This window comes from Numenius arquata, chromosome 15 (assembly GCF_964106895.1).
Source record: "Numenius arquata chromosome 15, bNumArq3.hap1.1, whole genome shotgun sequence".
NCBI lineage: Eukaryota > Metazoa > Chordata > Aves > Charadriiformes > Scolopacidae > Numenius > Numenius arquata.
Window position 1 is genome coordinate 16,049,011 of NC_133590.1, and position 27,500 is coordinate 16,076,510.

At 43.7% G+C, this 27,500-nt stretch overlaps 1 protein-coding gene across 1 annotated transcript in view; it reads left to right on the forward strand.

Moving 5' to 3' along the window:
- MGMT (O-6-methylguanine-DNA methyltransferase) overlaps positions 1-27,500 on the forward strand; it is a 150,511-nt gene that overhangs the window by 104,988 nt on the left and 18,023 nt on the right. Inside the window, exon 4 of the mRNA XM_074159213.1 lies at positions 14,892-15,049. Coding sequence (XP_074015314.1) covers positions 14,892-15,049 — 158 coding nt within the window. The remainder of the gene's footprint in view (positions 1-14,891; positions 15,050-27,500) is intronic.

Genomic DNA, 27,500 nt, shown 5'->3' on the forward strand with positions numbered 1-27,500 from the left:
AAGGTGGGAGCCTTCTCTGGGAGAAGAAGGACTTTCCCAAGCATGGGGTAGGTCTCCTGAGGACAGAGGGATGTAGTCCTCGGCTAACCCTTTGCCAAGCCTGTCCGTCCCCACCAGCCTCACTCCAGGAGCTCCATCCATGGCACCAGGAGAGGAGGTGATGCTCTGACCCGGACATGAGTCTGAGATGGGCCACACTGCCTGATGGTCTGTGGGCAGTGTCTGACACACCATAATGACCGGCAGTGCTTGGCATTCCTTAAATTTCATAGAATCATAGAATCACAGAATGGTTTGGGTGGAAGGGAACTTAAAGCCCCCCCAGTGCCACCCCTTGCCCTGGGCAGGGACACCTCCCACCAGACCAGGTTGCTCCAAGCCTCCTCCAACCCGGCCTTGAACCCCTCCAGGGATGGGGCAGCCACAGCTTCTCTGGGCAACCTGGGCCAGGCTCTCACCACCCTCACAGCAAAGAAGTTCTTCTTATTGTAGGATTTAAGTTATTCTTTCCTAATTTAGGAAAATTAGGAAAAATATTCATTCTTTCCTAATTTAGGAAATAATCCCTAATTTAGCCTGATGTGCTTGGGATCATGATTTTCTTGAGGTACAATGTTCATTCCCTCTGAAAGGAAGCTCAGGTTGCTCTCAACAAGGCTGGCACGGGCTGGAGAGCGGTACCGCAGCACAGACGGGAAAATTGGAGTTCAGAGGGCGTAAATCAGGTGTCGGAGTAAAAACATCTTTAAATCTGGTTAAGAGAAATTGCTAGGTTTATCTTTGCTTCTTCCCATATACTTATTTAAATAAACTGGATTTTAGCATTCAGCTGTTTAGGGCTGTCTTTTCAAGGATGTCTTTATTTGGTTTATGTGTATATTGTGTGCTATATTAGTATAGGTGTTTGCCAAACTAATTTGAAAAACATTCCAATGTTTTTCATTCAATTCCGTTTGTTTTTCTGCCCATTGTCTCCGGGAGCAGGCACTGCTTGCCCTGTGGAGGAGCAGCGTGGGGGGGACACAGCCTTGTCCTGGTCCCCAGGAGGCGGAGAGGGTCCGGGAAGCCTCGGGCTGGGGACCCCTGGGGTCCTGCAGGGCGTGGGAAGATGGAGCAAAGACCTCGATTCTCTCCCCCTTTAGCTTCAAACTACAGTTTTTCAAAGCCAGTGACAATAATTCTGATTAAGACAATTAAAGTTTTTATTCAGTTTGTTTATTGCAGTATTAGTAATCTGGAAAAGAGATTTGCGATAATAACGCACTTTTTTTTTTTCTACTGTTAAAGAGTTTTATTATTCAGTCCCTGCCAGAAAGCACATTTTAAGAGCTTGGATTCAAAATTAAATATGACCTCAGTGTTTTAAAATACAATTACAATAACTATCCATTTAGTAAGTTTTTTTCTTTTGCTTTTGACATATGGTCAATATACTTATGCCAGTTATTAAAGACACTATTTTATGCTATGCTAACTCTTTAGCATATTGCAGCTGCCGAAGTAAATACAGAGCCGTGACAAGGGACGTCGAGGACACACGTTACATGAACTGCTCCTTGGGTTGAATTACTATGGTGTCTGTACATAGGTAAAGAAAAAAATCCACCGTGCTTGATAAGAGAAATTTATATTATTTATATGGAACAGAACAAACCAATTTACAAGAAAGGCACTTAAGTGGGGAGCTTATTTATTAATGAGTGTAGTACACAAGCTAATGGGGTTGTAATGCAGATGCACCTAAAGCTCGGAGGACGGTGGTCTCCAGGCGCCGCTCGCCACTTCAAAAGAGAGAGGAGAGAAAGCACGCTGGAAAAATATCTCTGCGCAATTCCAAACGGAGTTATGCAAAGTAGATTTCTGTCTCCTCTTCCACAGAAGGGTGGTCTGTCTGTGAGCGTCTCCGTCTCTTCTGCCACGGGACATCAGCGGGGTTTCAGAGGAGGAATGAGCTGGTACCAAGGTTGTAAATCACAGCTCTCACTGGATCCCACTTTCTCCACCCCGCTTTGTCCTCCTCGGGGAGAATTCAGATGCGATCGGAAGGTCCCATCAGATCCACATCCCATCTCCTCTACGTGGAGAAGTCCCAAAGCTCCTGGCTCCCAGCAGCGATGCTCCCGGGGCTGGGGTTTGCAGGAGGGTGGGAGAAGCAAGGGGACATGGGGGCCACGGTGGTCCATGAAGGGGAGAGGCTGTTCACGTTCCAGCTCCTGTATTCAGTCTTTAACGAGCTTCTTTTGAGGTAGCAGTTTATAGACTCTCATTTCAGTTAATTATAACAGCAGTTTTTTTGAAACGGTATTTTTATTGGTTTTATTGATGTGCCCTACTGTTTTTCCAATCCTCTGATTGGGTTCTGCTTGGTTACCTGGGAGAAGAAAAAGCTTTTCTCCCTGATTCAAAAGATGCGGGAAAGTGGACGATGGAGGGGGATGCTTCTGGGCACGGGGTCCCAGGCAGCCCCATACCCCTCCTGAAGGCACCCAGGGCTTCCCATAGCCCACCTCCAAAGAGGTGATCCGTGGCGCTGCAGTGCGTTGCAAACAAGAATGGCTGATGATTCTTGGTTACAGTGAAGGAAGATACTCCATACTTTTTGTTCTTCCTGCCATCGTAGGGTTGTATTTCTGGTTTTGAGGCCTAATTGGTAAGAAGTGAAGCTGATTCTTCATTTTAGGAAAGATCTGCCAGTGCATGTGGGAGACAATCTCAAAACCCTGTAGAAGAGCTTTGGAGAGAGTATATTTATTAACTGTGCTGTGTTAATTGGCATATATTAGAAGTTTTTTCTGAGAGTTCTGCTCTCAGCCTACGTTGACATGGAACTCTGGATGATGAATGCCGGCTAGAAACCCTGATCTTGACAAATTTCATGATCGTTCCATCTGATGCCAGTGTTCCTGTGGTTTCTGAGTGTTCATACCTGGTTTAAAAAAAAAAAAAAAAATATTACTATTTCTTTGTGCTGATGTTAGAAGCTTCACAGTAACATGGGGAGGGTCAAAGTGGCCTGAGGGGCTTTGTCTGGTGGCTTCCCTTTCTCCCACACAGCTCCTTGGGTGTGAAGTGCATCAGAAAGGGCCTCATTCATGAAACGAAAATATCTTCAGTGTTTTTTTCATGCAGAAGATGCACAACATCCCCGGTTGTGGCAGGAGTGTCCCCATATGCCCATCTCTGCCCTGATGGGGCATGGTTGGTCCTCACAGGAGATGCTCAGAGGGCACAGACTGCACTACGCCCAGGCTGGGAAGCAGCTTTGAAAAATGTCCCGATGAGCTGAATTCTTAAGAGGTTCCTGATTTATCTCTATCTTAATTCATTTTAATAGGCTGGACTATCTGCAGGTGCTGTTGATTATAATTCTTGGCGCTCACTTTCATCTGGAATTCATGCACTAACGCGCATCAAGGTGGACATCCAAAGTCAGAGCCCACTTCCAATAATTCAGCCTTGAGTTTTCTTCCTTCAATTTTCCCGTGCACCAGTGGAGATGGGAGACCCGGCCCTTGCAGTGTGAGGGTTGTAATGTGTGTTTTAACTGCCTTATTTTGTTGATTTGGTTTTGGTTTGGTTTTTTTTTTTTTTAAATCCATTCATAATTGGGATAATATCTATCTTAGATATGTAGAAAAAATTTAAATTTTACTTCAGACACCAGTTAGCAACTGGATTATGGTTACGAGGCAGTAGAGATCAATTGTGAATAGAGGTGGTGGGGTTTGTGTAGGAGGTGATGCTACGTGGCCGTTGGGGAAATAGTGGGGAGAGCAGCGGTGAACACCCTAAAACGGGAGCTTTGTGGGACGCGAAGGGACTCCGGTGCGTGGTTTAAGGGTCCCCTGCAGCCAGCCCTAACACAGTTAATTGCCTGTGATAAAACCGACCTCGCAAGTCTGATGGGAGAATCCTTTTATATAAGGAAAAAAATGTTTTGTAACAGTTTCTTGTAAGTGCTAAAATTAACTGACTTTCTTTTAACCTAATTATAGATAGAACTGATGATATCACCTATGCTTAATGTTGCTGAACATCTTGGGTGAGGGTGTGCTGCAGCTGCCTGGAACTTGGCTGAATTTTTGCTTTTCTCTTTAAAGCATTTCACGCGAAGCATCTGCTTAATTGTTGCTGGTTGGGGGTCTCCTGGGCGTGTGTTTGATTTCCCCCATTCTCAATCTAGAACAGGTTGGTCCTCTCCAACAAGAAGATACAAAGAAATTGGAGGTTTTTTTCTTTTTCAGACAAATTTTCCAGTCATTCTGCTGCCAAACCCAGTGATTTGAAACAGAAATACTTAGGAATATTTTTGTTCTCTAAATACGGCCCAGCTGTAGGCCTTTCAAAAGCTTCATTCATAGAGAGGGAATGGGTCTCTCTGGGGAAGAAGGTCTCTGGGCTGGTTCTGGGGCTGAGCACGAGGTGATACAACCTCATGGTGCTGATGAGCACCAGAACTAACTGTAGTTTTGTTGACCTGCCTGAATGACTTCTGCTGGGACAAATGAGGGAGAATGTGTAGGATGAGTTCTGGAGAGAACAAGAATTAGTCTGGAAAATACGTGGTTGGGAGACAGGAAGAAAGCCCCGCTTGACCTGGTGACCAGCCCAGAGATGGACATTACCCTGGAGGGGTTCAAGTCTGGGTTGGATGGGGCTTTGAGCAACCTGGTCTGGTGGGAGGTGTCCCTGCCCAGGGCTGGGGGGGTTGGAACTGGATGATCTTTAAGGTCCCTTCCAACCAAAACCATTCTGTGAATTCCATGTAGAGCAGAAAGGTCGGAGAACGAGTAGTACTGAGATGGTATGAGCAAGGTGAGTTAAGGAGGATGGGCAGGAGGATGGGTGGTAGAACCATGCGCCAGGGTAGAAAAAGGTCAGAACATTGAATCCAGGCAATGGGAAGGAGGTTGACATGGAGAGGACAATGAAGCAGGGCTTGGGGCATTGGGACCCACAGCAGAAGATTGAGGTGGATGAAGAACCTTAACTTCCTAGTGGTTGTCCTTGCACCTTACCATTGTTTGAACAGAGATCTGTCTGTAATGAGATACAATTCTCTGAAAAAACAATAAATACGTTCAGGAAAAATAATCCAAGACGACACACACACACAACATTGTTTTCCTTGAAGTTGTTTCTTGTGTTCCTGGGACAGTCTGTCCCTCGCCGATTGCTGTGTCTCCTCCCTGGTCTCACGGTACCGCATCCCAGGGCAAGATCTCCTCTGAAATCTGTGTCTCTCTATATAGGATTCCAATCAAAACTTGAATGGTATAGGGCAGTGAGCAGCATTTAATGACCTTCAGTGCTATCACTTGAGTCTTCGGGACATTGATATTGATTTTCCTTATCTTGGCATGTGACGACAGGAGTCTCACTCCCTTCTCTGAAGCGTTTGCTGGTGGGCACCGGGAGCTCGGAGCGAGCGGCTTTGCAGGCACCGGGGCTGGCCACAGCGATGGGCTACCTGTGCCCCTTCCCTGGGCAACCTCGGCTTGGCACCTGGATTTAGCATCATTAACTGCCAGAGTCGGGAAAAGAGACTAGGCTGTTTGGATACCAATGTATTTTACTCAAAAAAATATATTTAATTGGAATTTGTATTTTAAACCTAAATTTTTGCGCAGGCGCTGCTTTTTCAGGGTAAAAGAGAGAGACCATTTTCACGCGGAATTTCTGGCCAGTTCAGATCCGTCAGAATTTACATCCTCAGTAACAGATAAAAGCAGAAAGGAGAAAATATTGCAGAGGTTGTATGACAGGGAGCACGTCTTAGTTCTGAGTCCTTGTACTCTTCCATAAATGCATCAATTTGCTCTTAAAATAGGTCTTAAAAGCGACTGCGGTGGGGTTGTTCAGCAGGATTTGGGGTGTTATTTCTGTTTATTGCGGCTCTCATCCTTTTTTTTTAATCTCTTACTACTGTCATGCAGACACTTCATTTGTAAGAAGCTAAATTAAACTGTGTGAGGATGTGCTTCCCCATGAATTTTAAACCTAAAAAGCCGCTTTGTTCCCTGATTCGGTTGCGGGGAAAAAAACTGCACCGCAGACATACGGCTATTTGAACTCTTTATTTGCCACATTTACAATATTAATAACACTGTTTCTAGAAGTTGTCACATCAAGTAAAAGATCTTCATTCCAGACTGTCTTTTGGGGCCAAATTGAGACTGGATGCATGCATTTAATAAATTGTAGTCTCAAGTAGTCATTTTTGTAAATAATTAGCTTCGGTGAAAGAATAAGTTAGCATATTGTATGCATCTAATGTTGCAAATGTACATACAGCAAACTTTCCTATTAATCAACAGTCAAGCGCCGTAAGTTGGGTCTCATACATAATGAATTGTTCTTAAACCTCCTGGGTTTCATTGATAGAAAAATAAGAGAAAACACAAGTGTAGTAAGCTTTTGAATAAAATTTAACGAGATTGCTCTGCATCCTGTAATCGTTTTGGAATCATTAGAGACCAGATAATTCATCTGCAGTTTTGGGGTGGCTTTAGCCTTCATCTATCAAAGAAAGACTATTTAAATGACATTTAGGTGCTGATAAAATGCATTTTTATTTAATTTCACAATGAAAGCTTCAGTAAAAATGCCAGCCAATTCTACATTCATTATGTAAAGAGTAATGCTGCATGACTGAGTCTCATTTTAATGTTAGTTTTTGTGTGGTAATCATTACTGATTCTTCCATTTGAAAAGTAACATGCAGCTATTTCTCTAAGAAAAAAAAGATTTGGTAAGACAAGCACAGACGTAGATAGGTGTAAGAAGAGATGGTCATCCCTCGCTTTTCAAACAGTGCAACTTTTTATCCAGGCCTGAATTCTGCTGACTTCACGCGCATGAGCGTAGTGTGGAGAGTTGTCTTCAGTCGTTTGCTGATAAAATAAGAAAAAGCCATTTAAAAAAAAAAAAAGTATATAACCTTTTAAATTATATTTGTTCTTCATACCTATTTAATGGCAGGAGTTTACTGTTCACGTCCTAGAGAATCAGCAGTGAATTCTCCTGCAAATATAATATTTTACTTTTATTTAGGTGCTCTTCACAATTAACGGTACTAATGGCCCTAAGGAATGGAGGTGCTTGATCCACGTGATGTTTCCCAGCTGACCGGTGGTTTAACAGATGCTCATGACCAGGAGACATCCCGAACCCATGGTGGCTTCGGTTGGCGCAGGAGCCTGTCCGAGAGGCAATATCCCAGGAGGACGGGGACGTGTCCTTGGGCATCAGCACAGCATCTCCTGGGGAAAATGACCCAAAGACCCTTTCTCCTCACTGGTCTCTTACCATTTAGAAACCCTCTGCTGCTGGCTGATACTCCGAGGATGGTTTTGTACCCCAGGTGACTCGCAGAAGGGTTATGGCTACATCCTAAATCTAAGTAATTGGGCAATATTCTCAAAAATGTTTTCCTCTGCACCTATGGGCAGAATCACAGAGTCACAGAATGATGGTAGGGGTTGGAAGGGACCTCTGAAGATCATCTAGTCCATCTATTCCTTCTGCAAGATCCATTTCTATCAGCCTGATGCCAAAAAAACCCTTTTTTTCCTATTTTTTTTTTAACCCTGGCACGAGGCTAAAAGCCATGCAGAAGTCCACCCGCTCTCCCCATCTTGTCTGACGTTAAGTAGCTCTGCAGCCTCCAAGAGAGCCATGTCTAAATTGCTGTCAGATCGCATCAAGGCAGCTCTGGCCGCTGAGCGGGGCTGCCGGGTCACATCAGAGCCCATTCGTTACAGCCGGGGCCTCTGGTCTTTGTCCCTTGGCAAGAGGATTAGTGTGACAGCCACATGGAGCTCTTTACGGAGGGTCACCCAACACTTGGGGAGGTTGGGCTTCAATTACCCACCGGGGTGGCCGCTGAGCTGGGTGCGACCTTGGCTCCAGGAGTCTCTCTCATGGGCTTCCCGTTTGGGGAAGGTTTCTATAATCCACACCCTCTTTTTTTTGGTTTGTTTGTTTTGGGGAAATTTTGAGGGGAAAAAAGGACCTTTTAATACAAGATACTTGCAGGGGTTTTTTTCCTTCTGTTTTATTTCTGTCCCCCTTCCCTCCATTACTTTATTCCCATCAGAGTCTTTTTCATCCCTACTGGACATAGGGTAATTTTGATGACTTTTTGGACCTTTTTAAGGCACAGACTTGTAAGAAATCAAATGGCCAAACATGGATGTGGTCACTCTGAGGGTGGTGAGACTCTGGCCCAGGTTGCCCCGAGAAGCTGTGGCTGCCCCATCCCTGGAGGGGTTCAAGGCCAGGTTAGAGGGGGCTTGGAGCAACCTGGTCTGGTGGGAGGTGTCCCTGCCCAGGGCAGGGGGTGGCTCTGGATGGTCTCTAAGGTCCCTTCCCACCCAAACCATTCCGTGATTCTATGATTTTGTGGATTTTGATGTTGGTTTTGATGAAGGCAAGCTAAGAAAAGGGTTTGGTGACATTTTGTGCCATCTGCATCATGAAGAGTATGGCTGATGATTGCTTTTGCAGCATCCTGGTCATAACAGGATCCAAAAGCTTCTTCATTAGGATGAATTTATTTATATTTTAATATACAGTTGGTTCTTAGTGAACAAAAGTGCTTATGGGTTTTGTTCAGGGAACACAGTGGAAAAACTTATGGATGCCCTTAAAAAACAGAGAGTGATATGTGGTTGAGTGTCCAAATGTGTTTATTCTGTACATTCCTGAAGATTATTAGATATTAGATATTATATTATTATATATAGATATTAGATTATATCTATATCTTATATATCTATATCTTATATATCTTATATATCTATATCTATATCTTATTAGATATTGCAAACCCAGTGATTTTCAGTACCATGTGTGCCACGGTGTCAAAACACAGTTCAGTTGGTAACAGCCTGGCAAAGACCCTGATTTCCATGAGAAGGGATTGGGGTGTTGTATGTAAAAACATGCCTTCCAAATATATTTTTTTTTTCTATTTCTTCTTTTTATTTTAGGTCTTTATTCCTGCTGTTATCTGAGTGGAGCTGTTGTGGTTATTAGAGCAATGTAATAATGAATTATCTGAGTCTGCCCATAGGTACCAGTGGCCCTTTGCTGACTGCAGGAGGAGCTGCATCAGGAGTTGCAATTTTTGTTTGTGTTGGGGAGGTTTTTTGGTTTGTATCTTAACCAAATTGAAACAAAGGGGACTTTTCACTAGCTGGGCACCTGTAGCAGTCTAAACTCTCCTTGGGCAAATACTAGAGTTATCAGGGATAAAACATTCAGGTTTGTGTGGCAGAGGCAGAGGAAGTGTGCAATGGATGTTATGTTCAACCAATCGATTATATTTGAGATATACAAATATTTTATAAATATACAAATAAATTTATATATATATGTTGGGGGAGCCCTTACAACATTTTCATATTTACCCTGAGAAGCTGCCAGCTCTTAGCTTTACCCCGAGGAAGTTGCCAGCAGAGCCGTTGTGATATATTCTCTTTATTTTAAACCGTGCTACCCGAGGTCCATCTTGTAATGTTTTCCGTTAAGGTTTATTAAGGATTTACTGAGGCAAAAAGTAGCGGAGAAATAAAATAAATAATTAAAATCATACCAATTTAGAACATGGCTACCCACTGAGACTTCTCACAGCATTTCTCTGGTTTTCATAATGGTTAAGCTATTTCGGATGATACCGAAGCCAATCTGCTGCTTACATGTTTATTTTGGAAGCACGTTAGAAACTTCCAGTTCTTGGCAAGTGGTTTGGAAGGAGCCTGTTAAACTGAAACAGGTGGTGTTTCTGCTTTTCTCCCCCTCTGCTAAAACCATCTTTTCCTTCATTCCATCCTGTGCAAACATAAGAAGTCACAGAAGAGACCCATCTGGGGAGGAACATCAGGAAGACACCTCCCAGCTGCCTGGAGGCACGACCCGGTGGCTTCCTTAGTCTGGTCAGTCTTAAAAAAGAGCTGTAATGGAAATAAGTGTGTAGGATTGCAGTTACGAATGGCATGGAATAGCTGTCACATGTGTAAGCTGGAGCAGTAGGTCTGCACCTGGGCTGTGGTGGGTTCTTGTGCTGGGACTGACCTTGCGTCTCTCTTGGACTTCACCACCACCGAGAGCTGAAGGCACAGGCTGGAGATCTGCAGCAGCAGTCCTTCCCTGGCTGAGAAAAAAATATCATTTTGAGAGACATCCAACTTAAAAAAAAAATATATATATATATTTTTAGATGTCTGCTTTTTATAGCTTAAAACAAACATGGTTTTTTTTCTGTTTGAGGAGTGTGTAGTTTTAATTAAGCATCACATCGCGAAGCCGTGTAGATGAGTCAGTCACTCGCAGCTGAATATCCATTTAACATCGCCACAGAGTCAAGCCAGACATCTGATTTCCTGCACCCACGGTAGAGCCTGGCACATTCAGGCAAACAGAAAGTTTCAGTTAGAAAAACCCAACCTAAAACCCCTACGTTAATGATTACACGTTGACCAAGTGAAAATACAAAAAACCTCCATTTTTTGAGGTGCCAGGCAGCACCCAGCACAATTCGCTGATGAGAACAAGCGCAGTGACAGTCTCCCGTGAAAGTGTAAGTGATTTAAATAAGACTACTGTCTTTTAAATAAATGCTTCTCATTATTCTAGCCACATTGCAAGAAAGGTGTTGGTGCTTTTTAAGGAAAGGTAAAGAAATTCTCCAGGGCAAAGGTAAAGCAGTTGGATTTTTCACACCTGTTTAATTTCTTGTATTTTTAGATGAATATGCTTATTTTATTTTTCTGTATAGAAGTGAAAATTACATCTTGTTGAATCACAGGTTTAAGACCTCAACTTTCCATAGGTAAAGGACAGAGCACATGGACACTTGGTCATCACATTGTGACCGCTCCATGCCACTGGTGGCTCTGCAGCCTGGAGCAAGTCCCATCCTCTAGAGATTACCAAGGGCAGGACATTAAAAATTGAGGGTCCCCTTTTTTCTGTTGTTCATTGCTAAAGATTGGACACAAGGGGTTAATGTGACTCTTAGATGGGTATTTTTCTGTCATGGTGTACAACTAACCTTTTTCCTGTCCATCTTAACGTTAGAGGTGCTCAAAGCTCAACACTCAACGTGTGGAGTAGGGTGTTCAGAAACCTCCGAAGAAGCCTGACATTGAGCAGAGGAATTTCACACTAGGGGGGAAATTTCCTGTGATGGAACTCGCCTGCTCTCCTTTTCTTCTCATGAATGTTTGGAGACCACTTTTGCCTTGCGTTTTGAAATGTATGTACAGTTTAGTTGGGCCAAAGCGTGGCTTTGAAGCCTGAGAAAATCCTTTAAAAGGCCGCTGGTGTTTTAGGTTGAATTTTTAATGCCAAGGTAGTTTGTAGAAAGAATTCTGCTTCGTAACTTTGGGAGGAGAAAGGGAAGGAGGGCGGGGAGGGGAGGAGGGCCAGCAGAAGACACCCGCACATAAGTGATGTTCATTCTTTTTCTTTATTAATGCTGTCAAATTCCCAGGAATAGCTGTTAGCATTTCTAGCCAAGCAAAATTAATATGAAGATTTTTTTTTTTTTAACTTCCTGCCAATTTGAAGCTCTCAGCATGTATGTTGGATACAAACTGACTTTGTATCCTAGAGGAAAAGAAGTCAATGCTTTCCTAGAAAGCAAGGCATTTTCCTTTGTGTGTTCCTTTTCCTTGCAAGGCTTTTCCTTTCTTGACCAAGGTGGAGGTGGCAGGCTTTGTGAAAGCATCTGGTGTTGAAGTGGTGGGAAAACGGTCTCACCAAAAACATCTAGAGATGTTCAGCAGTGACGAGGCACTGTTCTTAAAAGCAGTAATTAAAAAAAAAAAAAGCTAAAAATAAAGACTTCTATCCAAACAGTCCTGCCAGGGAAGGCCTGGTGAAAGTGAGGAATGTGTGTGTGATGGCAGGAGGGATGTGTCCATGCGTTGGGAAGGCCGAGCCTTGCTACGGTAACGCAGCAGGTTCCTGCCACGGAGATGGGCAGAGCAGCTACTGTCTCGTGTCTTCTGGAAGAGACTGATGGACATTTACTCTGTTCCTTGTATTAAATATGGAGCTAATGGCCTGATGGTTGCCTTGAAGCTCCAGGCAAAGCTCTGAGCAGGCCATGGGCCAACCTTGGTAGCTCCACACCTCGCCAGCGCTGGTGTGCTGCTTCCCACCTGGTTTTGGGGGAGAACGATGGGGGTTTGGGGCCTTTCTGGAGCAGGAGGAAATTCTGATGCCTACCTGAAATCATCAGGCTGGGGCGGCTGGGGGCTGCTTGCCTGCAGAGCAGCAAGGAGACAAAATCTTTGGGTTTTATGGTGATATTACAGTCCAAATCATTTCCAGACTCCTGAGGATGTGAAACAAGATGATGTGAAAAACATAAGGTTACTGGAGTTTTGAGTGCTTTCTATGCTCTTCTGGATAAATGGAGCAGAAAAGTCTACCAACTTATCTTGGAGATTTCAGAGGTGTTATTATATTCTGTAGTTATTACATTGTCGTAGCTCTAACAATCCACAGTAAAACTGAGCCATATTCTGCCGAGTGTTGTACATGTGTGGAATAACGGATTATCCACGGTGTCGAGAGCTTGGTTTGAGGTCCACGTCGCAGGTATTCATGCAAAAAAGTTTATGCACAGATTCTCATACCTTTTTTTTTTAGCCAAGAGATTATTAAATAGCAAAATAGCATAAAGTAGACATCAGTTTTTTAAAGAAAATTGATAGCACTTTACACCCACACACACAAAAAAAAGAAAAAAGAAAAAAGAAAAAAGAAAAATCATAAGCATTGATTTGGTAAATCAATTTGGTAAAGAAATGGAGAGAGAGAAAAATAAAATTACACTTAATTTCTAGCCAACTGGATCCAAAGCTGATTCTTCGTTCTTGTTTTGCCTCTGCTCCAAGTCATCAACGCGTATCCTTGTGCGACCAGAGTATTTTAATTGTCCGTCTCTGTGTCCCTCTTCTTCTCCGCTGCTTCCTAATCAGTAATTGTGTGCCCCTCAGTGGTTAGCGATTAATCAGAAAGCAAACAGGGGTTGGGAGAGATGGCGGAGCTGTTTGATCCTGCACCGGGCGATGAGGGCTCCGCTCCGGAGGGTGACCCCCAGCTCGCTCCCCCCTCACTTCATTTATCCCAGCTGGAGGCGGAGCGGGGATGGGGTCTGATCCCACTGGGATCCCGGCACGAGCGGATCCTCTGTCCACCCTGGATCAAGCCTCTGAAGGTGTTTGGTCTTTTTGCAAAGGTGCCTCATGGTGAAAGCATAACGGGGTGTCTTTCATGCCATTGCTGGTACATCACGCCTTTCATTTTCTTCATCTTTCTGCTGGGAGGGTGATCACCAAATATTTTCACTTGCTTGTAGCACTTGGAGTGTACTGGGGCATTTCATAGAACCACAGAATTGTCTGAGTTGGAAGGGACCTCTCAGATCATTGAGTCCAACCATCAACACAACACTGCGAAGTCCAGCACTAACGCATGTCCCTCAGCACCACGTCTGCCCAGTTCTTAAATCCCTCCAGGGATGGTGACTCCACCATTGCCCTGGGCAGCCTCTTCCAAGGCTTGACAACCCTTTCAGTGTACAGATTTTTCCTAATATCCATCCTAAACCTCCCCTGGTGCAACTTGAGACCATTTCGTCTTGTCCCATGGCCTGTTCCTTGGGAGAAGAGACCGACCTCCCCTGGCTACACCCTCCTTTCAGGGAGTTGTATGGTCCCAATTTGCCTTGGTTTGCTCTTTCCCTGTTCCTGGGTGGCAGAATTGCTCTGGTTTTCTCTTTCTTCCGTTGTCCCAGCTTCTCCTGTATTTTGGTATTTCTGCAGTTTTCCCTCTTGTCTCCTGCTTTGTGGCACATCCAACCTCTGACCAGAAGAGTCTGTTTGAGTAGGGTTGAGTTGAGTTTTAGCAGCGCACTGTTGAGAAACTTCTTGTTCTGGGGTCTGGCTGTATTTCCAGCTCAAGGGAAAAAGCTGCAATATTTAGAAAACCTTCGGGCTCATCAGTGATCCTTAAGGTTCTGGACATGGGAAGACAGCTGGCAGGGCTTTCTGGTTTGGCCATCACCCTTGATGTTGTCTCCTTGCCGCTCTTCCCATCGTTTCTCTTGGGTGCATTGCTAATGAGCTCTGTTTTTTTATCGTACCCTGGAACCAGTCCCAGCAGTTCTGAGAGACACCCTCCACACCACGATCTCGTAAGGGTTCACGTTTTCATTGCTGTCATATACACATTGCTCTTTCAGAGGGAAAAAAGAAATAAGTGAGAAGGGAAGAAGTACATTTTCACTTGTAGGTGCTTTCTGTTCGCTTGCTTCACTCTTCGGTGTCCTGCAAGCATGAGCTGCCATTGAAAATCAAATGAATTCTCAATTGCTTCTTTCCAATTCAATAAGTGGAGGGAAGCAGAAACCTGCCACCGGTGCTGGAAGGAAACGGGGCAGAGGAAGGCGCGGGTTCGGCAGAAAGACATTTCCTTTTCTCCTTTCCTCGGGGAGATGGGACTGCACCCTTGGGTGCCATGGATGAGGACCCTCACCTCCACTTGCCCTGGTGGCACAAGGGTGGATCATCTCTCATGGACTTGGGTGGTTTCCTTGTGCCCTGATGTTTCCCACTTACACTCGGCATTTTCCTCTCAACAATTTTTATGATTTTTTTTACAGGTGTGGTCATTGCATTTCTAGAGGTGACGAGGATGCGTTTCTGTTGTTGCTGTGATGAATCTGTTTGCCTTTTTCAGAGCAGAAAAAGGATGGAGCCCGACTCCAGACTGAATGCTTTTGAGATGATATATTTTCCTGCTAATGTAGAGAGTATGAATATTCATTTTTACATTTTTTATCATTATAATTTTACAATTCTCTCTCTCATCAGGGCAGAGTCCTCAGCCACCTGGGAGGTGTGCGAAGGTGCGGAGGAGATGACAGAGCCGCTGAAGCAGTGCACAGCCTGGCTGCACGCCTACTTCTGCCAGCCAGCGAGGACAGCGAGCCTGCCCGTGCCAGCCTTCCACCACCCGCTGCTCCGGCAAGGTCTGTGCCACGGGCCACCCGTGTCCCTCTGCTCCCATCAGCCAGGGCGGTGATGGCTCCCATCTCCATAATTCTTGGTCAATGGCAGTACAAGTCATAGAATCATAGAATGGTTTGGGTTGGAAGGGACCTTAAAGCCCCCCCAGTGCCACCCCCTGCCCTGGGCAGGGACACCTCCCACCAGACCAGGTTGCTCCAAGCCCCCTCCAACCTGGCCTTGAACCCCTCCAGGGATGGGGCAGCCACAGGTTCTCTGGGCAACCCGGGCCAGGCTCTCACCACCCTCACAGCAGAGAATTTCTTCCCCACATCTCATCTCCATCTCCCCTCTTTCAGTGTCAAACCCTTTCCCCTCGTCCTATGGCTCCATTCCTTCATGATGTGGTTCAGCTTCCGACGCTTGCTGGCTGAAAGATTTGAAGATGGCCACATCTGAAGGGCTCTTCAGTGAGGTCATTGTTCCCTGAAATCACCTTTTTTTTTTGCCAGCAACAGGGGGAATGAGACAGGGATGTGTCCATGTCTATCGGCAGGGACACCTCACCAGTACCAAAGAAGCAGTCAGTGATAGGTTGCATAAAGTAGCTATGCTTTGGTTCCTCAAAGTTCTTATACTTAATATTTGGATTTTTCTTTAAAAAAAGAACAAGCATTGTTACAAAGAAGTTATGCTACTCGTGTATTTAGATTAAAAAAAAAGACCCGTGAAAGGTTTCTCCTTCCCATTCTCCATTTACTGGCTGTCTTCCTGAAGACCTCCTGACAGAAGTCAGTCACTTGAAGTGAAATAGGATCCCATTATTTAAAAAAAATAATCTCAGAAGTCTGCTTTTTACAGTTCCTTCTCGTGTGTCCTTGAACGTCATCATTTCTCAGCAAGTAAAATCTTCCATTTGAGAGATCTATTTCTAATTGTATTAGATTCCATAATAATAAAGCACCAAAAAGGGACTAGTATCCTCTACGTTACACGAGGTAGGATGGCACTAGTTTTTGTATAAACTCTGAGTTACATATATTTCTTCACTGTCTCCTTTTAATTTTAATACAAACATTTTTATCAACTACTAAAAAATTTTGTTCAGAGGTTTTAGTGAAACTGTCCTATTAACATGTGGGAGAACAAGCAATAATGGCACTATGATGTATCATTTGTCAAAATTGCTAAAATGCTCATGAAGTACGGCCTTCTACATGATTAATTCATCATCCGAGGATTATTTTTTATTAGCTGGGGTGAAATTAAGAGCCATGTTTGAAAACTTTAGGTTGAGTATGAACGTGATTGGGCAGAGCTGGATGGGAGACAGTTGCTGCTGCTGTTCTTTCCATCTCTGAATAATGTCAGGGGAATTCTGCTTCCCAGATTGTCCACCAGAAGATTACAAAACATTTAAAGTAATGCTTTTAGTTTTATTAATTTTCCAAAATTCGCTAGTGAATTTTTTGTAGATTAGCTAATTACATTTTTTTTCATCTAAGCTGATGTTGGTTTAGCTGTTGTTTCGGGATTTAGCCCGAAAGTCTTGCCTTGACTTAGAGTCAGAGTTGGTAGGAGACGCAGGGAGCAGCCTTCCTGGGCAAGCAACGCTGAGAGAGGCTGAAGATCACTTAAAAGAGGAAAAATAAGTTTATTTGTTAATAGGAAGCTTCTTGAGGGGAAACAGGCATCACCCTTGAATTTTGGGGGAGTGGAAGGAAAGCTCTTCAGCACCTTCCAAGTGCAAAACCCAACCAGGAGGTGCCTGTGGGGCTGGGCTGGGATGTGGTGGTGGCCATGGGCTTCACTGCTGGCTTTTTTTGCAGCACCCATGGCTTTGTGAAGGATGCGGCTGGTGGTCCCACTGGCCAGGCTGGCCACACACTGGGCAGCAGTTGGTCCTCATGGGGTTTGACCTTCTATACCACAGGTTCGGTCCTGGGGAGGGGTGGGAGTGCAGTTTTCTCGTTATAACACGTGCAGGTTCAGGTTTTTTTAATTTAGTTCCGTTATTTGCTCTTGGCCCGAGACCAGGTGTGCATGTTTTATGAGGGGAAGGCACATACGTAATGGAAATGCTAACGAAGAATTAATTGGCCCAAATCACAATGATGTGATAGCATTTCTATTCTTCTTTACTTGCTCCTAGTAATACTTTCATAAAATAGAAAAAAATTTATACTGGAAGGAATGTGGAAATACGTGTCAAAAATTTGAAGAAACTATTTTTAAAAGTTATTTAGTAGAAAGGCAAGGTAAAAACCGCATTATAATGGATTACATTGTACATTTCAATTTATCTGTAAGTCAGAAATGCAGTAACGCTAAATTAGGAGTTTGGTATTTATTTACTTTTTCACATTTACATTTGAAAGTGCCTGCTCATTTCTCCAGGCACTTAAAAATGCAGAATAAACACAAGCGAGAGCATGAAGATCCAGAGCCAGGAAGGCTTTTTCTCATCGCAGTGATTTTCTTCCATCTCTGTTCGTCGGCAGCTTTCCTAGCGAACCATCTAAACCTCTGGCCCTTCTTCTCTCCCCTTCCCTGTAAATCTGAGCACTTACAGCATGTTTTTTTAATATTAGGTGAGTTGAGCTCTGTCATCAGTGGTTTTGCAATAAGGAAAACTGAATTCTGACATTCACTGTTTCAGCAGCTCATCTTGTGTCTTAGGTTTTTCTAAAGTGCCGTTAATTTTCTAAGTGGCCTTTAAAAGGGGGAGGAGTATTTAAAAGCAGTCTAAATACCAAATTAACCGTTCTTCCTCGTAACTGGTCGGTGGTAAGGTTTGGATCTGGTGCCGTAGCACAGTGTGAGGCAGGAGAAGGTTGAAGCTGGTTTCTCAACACCTCCAGGAGCCCTCAGTTCACGGGCTGTCCAGTTTAGCCTATGCAGCCATATTTTATTTTTTTTTCTGATGGAATTGAAAAACTGGAATTTTCAACAATTTGTGGCATGGCCAGTGCTCAATGTGGACTTTAATTGAGCAAAGAAAAAGTTTTCCCCACTTCTCTGCCTCATTTCAAGGTGTTAGCCCTCGGAAAAATCACTGAACGTTCATAATGGGAAGTGATTAATTAGTCTTAATGTATCGTGGTCATTAGCCCCCTTTCTATATGAAGGAGAAAAATTGACCCTGTGATTGTTTTGAAGCCTGTGCCTGAGTTGTTTGATTTGTGGGTCTGTGCCATGGAAAAGGCAACGTTAAACTGGCCAGTGGTGAATTTCCTGACTTGCCTTCATTTGTGCTTTGGGAGGGCGGTGGTTGCGGTTGCAGAAGGGGTTGCAGGGCTGGGCGCTGCGGTGAGGGATGGCGGTGTGTTTGCAGACCAGATGGCTCATTAGAGCAACAAGAGCAGAGGAAATTGGAGACACACAAGAGTTTTCCTTTGCCCTGTGACGAGCAGCAGCCCCGGGGCTCTGCTCTTCGCTTGCCGTGCCCTGCCATGCCACCATCCTCGCCGGATGAAGTCCTTTAGCTTCACAAAACCATGCCTCTATGTTCCAGAGTCTGGTGCTCCTCAGCCAGGTCCCTGTGCCAGAGCTGTAGACCTGAAGCAAAGCTTTCCTTTTCTGCTCAGTCCAGCTCAAATAATATTTCTTCAAATAAGATATAAATTATCATAGAATCATAGAATGTTTTGAGTCAGAAGGACTCTTAAAGCCCCTCCAGTGCCACCCCCTGCCCTGGGTAGGGACACCTCCCACCAGACCAGGTTGCTCCAAGCCCCCTCCAACCTGGCCTTGAACCCCTCCAGGGATGGGGCAGCCACAGCTTCTCTGGGCAACCTGGGCCAGGCTCTCACCACCCTCACACCAAAGAATTCCTTCCCCACATCTCATCTCCATCTCCCCTCTTTTAGTGTCAAACCCTTCCCCCTCCTCCTATGGCTCCCCTCCCTGATCCAGAGTCCCTCCCCAGCTTTCCTGGAGCTCCTTTAGGGACTGAAAGGGGCTCTAAGGTCTCCCCGGAGCCTTCTCTTCTCCAGGCTGAACCCCCCCAACTCTCTCAGCCTGTCCTCACAGCAGAGGGGCTCCAGCCCTCCCAGCATCTCCGTGGCCTCCTCTGGCCCCTCTCCAACAGGTCCGTGTCCTTCTGATGTTGGTGGCCCCAGAGCTGGAGCTCCTAATTATGGTGTCAGTGCGAGGGAGGAGGGCTCTGCAGGTCTGGAAGTGGCGTTGGCTGTGTCACCTTGCAAACCAAAGGCAGAGAAAAGCCGTGCAAAAAGATTGAGGAGGAACAACCTGAGGATGGAGAGGGGAGAGGAGAGCTTTGCAAGCCAGATCAGTAGCTGAAATTTCCCCTGCATAATGCACGTCGTTCGTCCAAGAAGGGATATTGATGAAACATCTCATGCATAATGGGAGCAGAGAGTCTTCAAAGAAGCTGATAGTACCTCCATTCTCCCTTCAAGATGACTTCGCTCCCTGCCCAGGCCTGTAATCAATAATTACCCTGTGATTTCCTGGGAGCCTTCTCGTTCAGAAACTACAACCAAAGGCTCGAAACCTGGCGCAGTCCCCGCCAAAGGACAGCAGAACGCACTGTGAAATACCAGTGATGGGCTGAAGAAAGTGTGCAAGTTCTGGTGTCACCTCTGTGGGGTCAGACTTGTCCACCCATCTTTCCGTCCTGGTCTCTGTGGGTGGTGTTGAACCTCTCCCTCTAGAAAGCACCTGTGGAGAAAAATCCTTCCATTAATGGCATCTTGATCACCCTTCCACCTTCCTGCCTGTGGCACCTGGTTGCTTTTCTTTGTTTTACTGGTTTTGCACATTCTAAACTATTTTTTAAAAGTCTGCTGCAAATTAAGAAAGAAAAATATTTTTATGCATTCTTGTTATAACTCAGCAAAGGCCAAAGTCTTTTTTATCCTTTCCGTGGTTGGAATGCTCAAATCACAAGTTTTCCAAAGATTGTGGGACTGTTAATTTGTTAATTTGGTTACTTCTGAGACAAGTTCAGCATCCCAGGAATGCTTACGTTTAAAAATGTTTTTAATCACCGTGCTGCTTACCCTAATTACAGTCTGCACTATAGCCTAAGAGTAAATTTTTATCACACATGATTTAGCCGAAGACTTTTTCAATATATAAAGATTATTTAAATTAGAAAAGCCTTTACAGTATTGTGATGAAAACTGATCTGTTTTCCCTTGCTTTAAATTACGGACTTAAAAAAAAAAGTCATAAAAATCATTGACTTTGTTGAGATACAGCCAATAAAGCTAGAAAGTTTGAAGCTTCAGGTGCCTGTTTATAAATAATAGGGCAGCAACTCTGTACTCGCATTCAGTGGGAAAGAAACAGCTGGTAAAAATGTCATTCTTTAAAAGTTAAGAATGAGTAAACTACTTTTCAGGAGCCCCAGAAGCAGAGGAGGAAGCACCAGGATGATATGCAGCCTAATAGGGGGCTAAAGCAAGGCAAGTGTTTTTGGGTTTGTCTGGAACTTTTCTAAGTAGGTATTTTTGTATTGCGGGTACGTACCTGCTCAGGTATTTAGTGAGTCCCACCGTGATCTTTTTTCTCAAGTGTCAGAAAGTTGAGACTATAAATATCAGATGTTACATCAAGGACCAGTTCCTGTGGAAGGTTTTCTTCCTTTGTTTTAGATATAAGTGTGTATATCTATATTAAAATTTATATGTTTATACATTTTTATATTTATAAAAATATATTTATTTATTTATTTATGTTTTTATATATAATTAGTTCTATTTAATTATATATATATATAAAATAAATCAGTTTTGCCTGGCAGGTTTGGTGCAGCTGACAACCCTACCTCCCACCAGTTCAGTGTGAACAATGCAGTGACCAAGCCCCAGACCAGGCGAGGCCACCTCATTGATTGCCGTACTCAAGGCATCGCCATCCTTGATAGGAAAATCAGCAAACTCAAGCTAGAGAAAGACCTCCAGGAGTCAACCTCTCCCAGTATCATCTCTCCATAGAATCACAGAATGGTTTGGATTGGAAGGGACCTTAAAGATCACCCAGTTCCACTCCCTGTCCTGGGCAGGGACACATCCCACCAGACCAGGTTGCTCCAAGCCCCCTCCAACCTGGCCTTGAGCACTTCCAGGTTTACTTTATTCCCAGTAAAAATGGAAAATTCATAAAAGTTCAACTGGAATAGTATAAATCCACCGGCATTGCCAGGTTGTGTCTGTATTTTGCAGAACTGAATTGTGCTGTTGGGTAAGCTGCTGAGGAGGAGGCCAGGCCTGCCCTTTCCCAGGCAAGTGCAAAATGTCATTCTTGCCGTTTATTCTGTTGCAATTTCTTAAATTCTCTTAATTTTGTTGTAGAGACTAAATTCACTAAAAAAAAAAAAAAAAAGTTGAGAAATGTTTCTGACTTTCCCTTTTCGTTCCTGCAGCTTCATCAGACATGCAAATACGTTTCTATTTAGGCTTTTAGAAAGTGTTATTTTAAAGTAATATGAAATAATCTGCTCGAAAACGTTAGTACTTCACATATCTGGACATGGCAGATTCAAGTGCAAAGAGATGACAAGCTTTCATATTTCTGTCTGCCAACACAAAATTCAAATTCCAGAGACTGGCGCCTTCTTTCATTAACATTTCATGTGAGAATAGTTTTGATAAGCAGAAAGTCACTGTTTTGCTAGACATTTAATGGATTTTTACAATCCAATACTTTCCTACAGTTTTCTTCAAACAGAAATCAATCCTCTCCAACCTTCAGAAATGAAAACAAGACCAAAAAATTAGCCCGGTTACTTTTAGTTCTCAAATTCTTTTTCCAGCCCAGTTGGCCCATTGCTTTGTGTCAGCTATTTGTATCAAAAGAAAAAAAAAAAAAAAAAAAGCCCAAGAATATTTATAATATTCAATATTTACAAGATTCCTGACCCAGTTTGTTTGAATTCAGAGCAAAATTCCCATCATTTTCAGTGGAAGATAGTGTGAGTTTAAGTGTTTTTTAAGGCATACTCTCTATTTGAGTTCACTGTTCATAGAATAAGTTCCCAAATTTAAGCCATTTCTGGCAATTCAGGCCCTTTTAGGTGCAAATGCCCTTTTTGCTGCTGTCCCTGGCAGACTGTGGGGATTTAGGCAAAACTGTTCGAATGTGCTGATTCTGGAGACGGCAGAGGAACCGCAGCTCCTTGTGCTTCAGGGGGTTTTGGTGGAGCCTTGAAGTGTAACCATGGCCGAGGTGGGACCTTGGGAAGGGTCTGAGTGTGGGGACAGCAGGGTGTCTCTCCTGGCGTGGGGAAGGTGCTGAAAGGGTCGGTTATTTTAAAAAAAAAATGCATTATATTTTCACTGGGATAATCCTTTCTTGTCAGTACTCTTGACATTAATTACAGGTAGGCCACAGAGAATCTGGGGACATTGGACCAAGTCGTGGTGACTCTGAAATAGCTGCAGAGATGTGTGGACATTGAAATTACTCCAAAATCAGGCTTCTTTTTTCGAAGGGAAAAGTTTGTGTTTGGCGTCTTAGGCTATTTTATATGAATTCACTGACCTGTGATGGGGCTGGCCATGGTGGGGTGGAAGAAGGTGGAAGAGCAGCATCTGCTCTCCCTTTACTGCTCACCTTATGTGCTTTGAGCAAGACAATGCAGCCCTGTCTGCTGGTGGAACCTCCATTCCTGTTGTCGAGAAGTTTCCAGGACTTCAACTCCCTGAAAGGAGGGTGTAGAGAGGTGGGGTGGGTCTCTTCTCCCAAGGAACAGGCAATAGGACAAGAGGAAACAGCCTCAAGTTGTGCCAGGGGAGGTTTAGGATGGATATTGGGAAAAAATTCTTCCCTGAAAGGGTCATTAAGCCTTGGAAGAGGCTGCCCAGGCAAGTGGTGGAGTCCCCATCCCTGGAGGGATTTAAAAGTCGGGCAGACGTGGTGCTGAGGGACATGGGTCAGTGGTCAATTTTTCGGTGTTGTGTTGATGGTTGGACTCGATGATCTGAAATGTCCCTTCCAACCTGGACAATTCTATCATTCATCCAGCAGAAAGCTGGGATGCTCTTCAGAGTCCACCTTCATCCCTTTGCGTGGAACTGCAGCTGGACCAAGGTCGGGGCTGTTTCACTCTAATCTGCAGCTGTAAAAGCCACAGTTATGGGCTACTTCTTTATGAAGTCAACTTTTGGCATTGCTGCTTGTATTTGAGATTTAGATGAAAAAGGTAAGGATTTAAGGTGGAGAAAAATAAATACAGATGTGGGAAAAAGACGTCTTGTATCGGGAGTCTGGTGGTCATCGGCTTCACCCGAAGCCCCAGACCTTAGCACCCTCCTACCATTGCAGACCGGGGAGGAATAAGTGTAATTTAATTCATTTTTCCTTTGATTTGTTTCCTTGCTTGCCACACATGCAGCCCCATGTAACCTTTGCACCCTTACTTAATAAAAACCTATATAATCAAGATAAAAGGAAAGGATTTTATAAATACAGCCCCCACACACCTATTTTATTAATGGACTTTCAGCCAAGTTTACTTAATTCCCCTTATCGATGGGAAATGTCGTCAATACTCATATACATTTAACCTGTTTGGTGTTTCAAAGGTAATGTGCTTAATGTGACTGCTACTATGGCGAGCGCCTTGTTTCTAAATACCCTTGTTAATTTTTTTTTCAGAAAATGAAAATATATTGGCATTTACGACAGGCTCTGTGTTGGGGGCACGTAGATAAATTCATCTGAGGGGAAACCATTTTCTAGCGTAGATACTTTGGTGCTGCTTGACCTAAGGGTGCCCCTTTCTGACCTGCTTCCGTGACATTTTGCCGTATTTCCTTTTGGAATTGGTGAACGTGAGAACTGACCAGTATATTCTGGGGAAAACAAGGACTTGCTTAGCTGCAAAAAACATACTTTTCACTGGAAATTTGCATCCCGCGCTCTTCTCAGAATAAAATATGCAAGAACCAACATAAATGGCATACTCTTTTTTTTTTTTTTTCCTTTCTTTCTTTTTTTCCCCATGAATTGGGCCTTTGATGTTCAAGAGGAGCCAGTATTAAAGGACATCCCTAGAAGGCTGTAGAAATTGTTCCTATTTATGACAAATGTAAAATAGTACAAATCTAGCTGAATGTGATGGTGTCATTAGTTTGTGAATCGCATCCTTGAAAATAACTGTGGAGGAGCCAAATCGGTTTAAAAGAAGATAACAAAATGGTTTAAGCTACTTAGGTTGAATGCCAATTATATTTTAATATTCAACTGAGCATATTTTACTAAGAAAAAAGGCAGCGTCGACGCATGCATAACTCATTGGCAGCGTCGACCAGCTGTGCCACTCTTCTCTTCGAATCACTTTGTGCATTTTAGTAGCATGGTAATTTAGTAGAGAACTACCTGAGTGATGGCATTTTCAATGAGCAGGTAATCTACAGAGAATTTTTATATGGTTATGAGTTCTGTGCTTCAGCCTGGCAACACAAAAATACATCAAGACCAATTACGGTATCAACTTTCAGCGTGATACCCTTGCCACGCAAGTGCATGTATTTCTGCCCCAGGCATTTCAAATTGCATCTAATTTGAAATCTTTGGGGTTTTAATTAAATTTCAGAATATATGGAATTCTTCATTAGTACCTGCTCTGAATAGCAGATTATACTTCTCTCAGCCTCTCGTTAAAGAAGTAGGCTGTGGTAAATAGCGTGTTCAAGAACTGATCATTTGTGGTGCCTGGATATTGGGAACAGAAATAGTGAAATGCAAAATAATATCAAAAAGATTATTAGTCCAGTGAGGGACTCTTGATTTGTATTTTAATGGAATTTTACATTTCTCTTAATGATTTGCAAATTGTCCTCTGATTATAAGATGCATTAAGCTTTTCATTTTAATGGAGAGACACAGCCATTAGCAGAATTTTTTTCTGTCTTCTTTTTAGAGTGCTTCCCTGCAGCAGATAAATATTGAAACCATTAACACCTTTTGATGTACTTTATAGTGCTGCAGCTTGGACCAGTACATGAATGAACGCGGCCTTTTATATTTTAGCACTTTGCTTGAAGCTCGCGATTGTCGTTCCACGGGCGAACAATGACTGAAGCTGCGCGTTTTCAGGCCAGCAGTAAAATTATGTGTATTTCCCTGTAATTAATGTTCCAACCGTTCGGGCGAACACCGCTCGTATTTAATGCGGGAAGGAAAAGTGAAGCCAACCAAAGTCGGGATCTGAAATGCAGGTGGAGGGCGCCCTGACCTCAGCTCTGGCCATCCTTGGAGGGAGGAGGATGGCGGCGTCTCCTGGAGCGGGTAGGTTAGGGATTCACACCCAACTTCTCGGCGCTCTTTGTTGCAGACACAAGAATATGTGTACGCTCTTCGCTTCTCCATCTGAAAGTCAAATTTCCTCCCTGCTCTCAGCTTAACGCGAAGCCTCAGCGCTGTGCAAACAGGTTTGTGTCTGTGCTGATTTCATTGGGCTTGGCAGAGGGGCAGGGGAGGAGGAAACAGCCTCGTTTTGTGTGGCAGGTTGCGAAGCGTAATTGTATTTTCCTGATACTGCAGGTTTGTGTAAAATAACGGGGCTGTTAGAGCAGGTAAACATGCATTTATTAACCTTACTAACTTAGTGAAATCCCTGTAATATTCTTTAGGTGCTCTGGAAAAGTGAATCGTTCCTTAGGAGGTGCAGGACAGGGGGTGTTGAAGCAGCTCTGCTCGTTTCCCCCTGCTCCTCCCACCCCAAATATCCCCAATTTTTGTCTCTGCTTTTGTAGACGTCTCCTCTCATAGCAGGTGACCGCTTTCTGCAAGAACATACTCTAAACCAGGTGGTTACTTTAGGGGCTGCCTCTTCATTTAGCAAACTCCAGTCTCTGAAAAGCCATCAGAGGTCACTGATGGGACTTCTCTGTTTGCTTCCAGGAGGTCTGCTCAAAGAATTTGAATCTCAGGAATTGACAATGGCCTCAAGTTACACCAGGGGAGGTTTAGGATGGATATTAGGAACAATTTCTTCATGGAAGGGGTTGTCAAGCCTTGGAATAGGCTGCCCAGGGAGTCACCATCCCTGGAGGTATGTGAAAGCCAGGCAGACATGGTGCTGAGGGACATGGGTTAGTGGTAACTTGGCAGTGTTGGGTTAATGGTTGGACTTGATGGTCCAACCTATGGTTCCCTATGGTCTCTTTCAACCATAAAGATTCTATGAATTCAAATTGCAGTTCTTGAGCAACCTGGTCTGATGGGAGGTGTCCCTGCCCAGGGCAGGGGGTTGGAACTAAATGATCATTAAGGTCCCATCCAACCCAAACCATTCTATGATTCTTCAGCAGCTGTGTATGGTGGCACCGATATCAGCCAAGAGGCTATAAGTGACTTCATGAAATCACACTTTACATCTTCACAGTTGTTTTTCTGAGTGCTTAATGCACACTCCTTAAAAAATGAAAGAAAAACTAAAAAAAAACACTCCAACTTTGAGGTTGAAGTCAGAAGATTGCAGGCATTAATTGCTGCTGCTTTCATATGTGCCTTGAAAAGATGTTGCATCATTTGTGAATTAGTGTTTGTAAAGCGCTATGTAAGTGTTTAGCTTCATACATTAGATATTTATAATTCAATAATAAATTAATACAAACTCCAAAGAAAATCGGTACTTTGATACTGATTTAATTTGTACACAGTAAGCAAACAGTTACATTATATTACAGTTAAGCAACTTAATGAATATTATTTTTAACGTGCACGTTTACAAAGAAACTTAAAGAATTCTAAAAAAATTGCTGTTCATATTTTAGACAAGTGAAGATCTTGTACTTTCACACAGTGGAGCACGTTTGCATTCTATGTTTCGTACATTAATTTTCTAGGGCAGGTTATCTTTGGTAACACGATCTTCACAAAGCAACGGAGGGTGCCGATTTCTTGATCCAGAGTCATCTGGGAGTGGCTATTTGGGGCCACGTTGAAAAATTAAACTGTAAAAACCACCTCATTGATGGAATTCTAAGTGGAATTACAGAGGAAAAGCAATTAGGCCTGAAAACTACAGGAGAGATGATGGGACATCCCAGCCTCCCTCCCCCTGTCCCACCCAGGTCCATCTGCCCACCAGGAGAAGAACAACCAGAATATCTGTGCTGGCAGAATCCAGCAATTAACCATCGCTCTGAAAGTGTTATTTCAAAGAAGGAGGTGCACAATTCCCTTCTGCAAAATAACCCGACTTATTGTTGCCCTGAGATGATAAAAAAAAAATATCTTGTAGGACGTATGCATGAAGTTCAGGGCCCAGAGTTTGACATTTACTTTGTGGTGATTCTAGGTTTTGTGTGTGGGAGTGGAGGACACAAACTCCTTGTTTGGGTTTGTCACTTTATTTGTCCAAAGCCACCCAGTTTGGGTCATCAGCGCTCCCAGGTTTAGTTTTAATCCTGATGATCCCGAGCCAAGGCCTCCAACCGAAGGTCGTGATGAGTTTGAGATTTTGGTGGTAGTAAACCTAATTTATAGGTATGGATT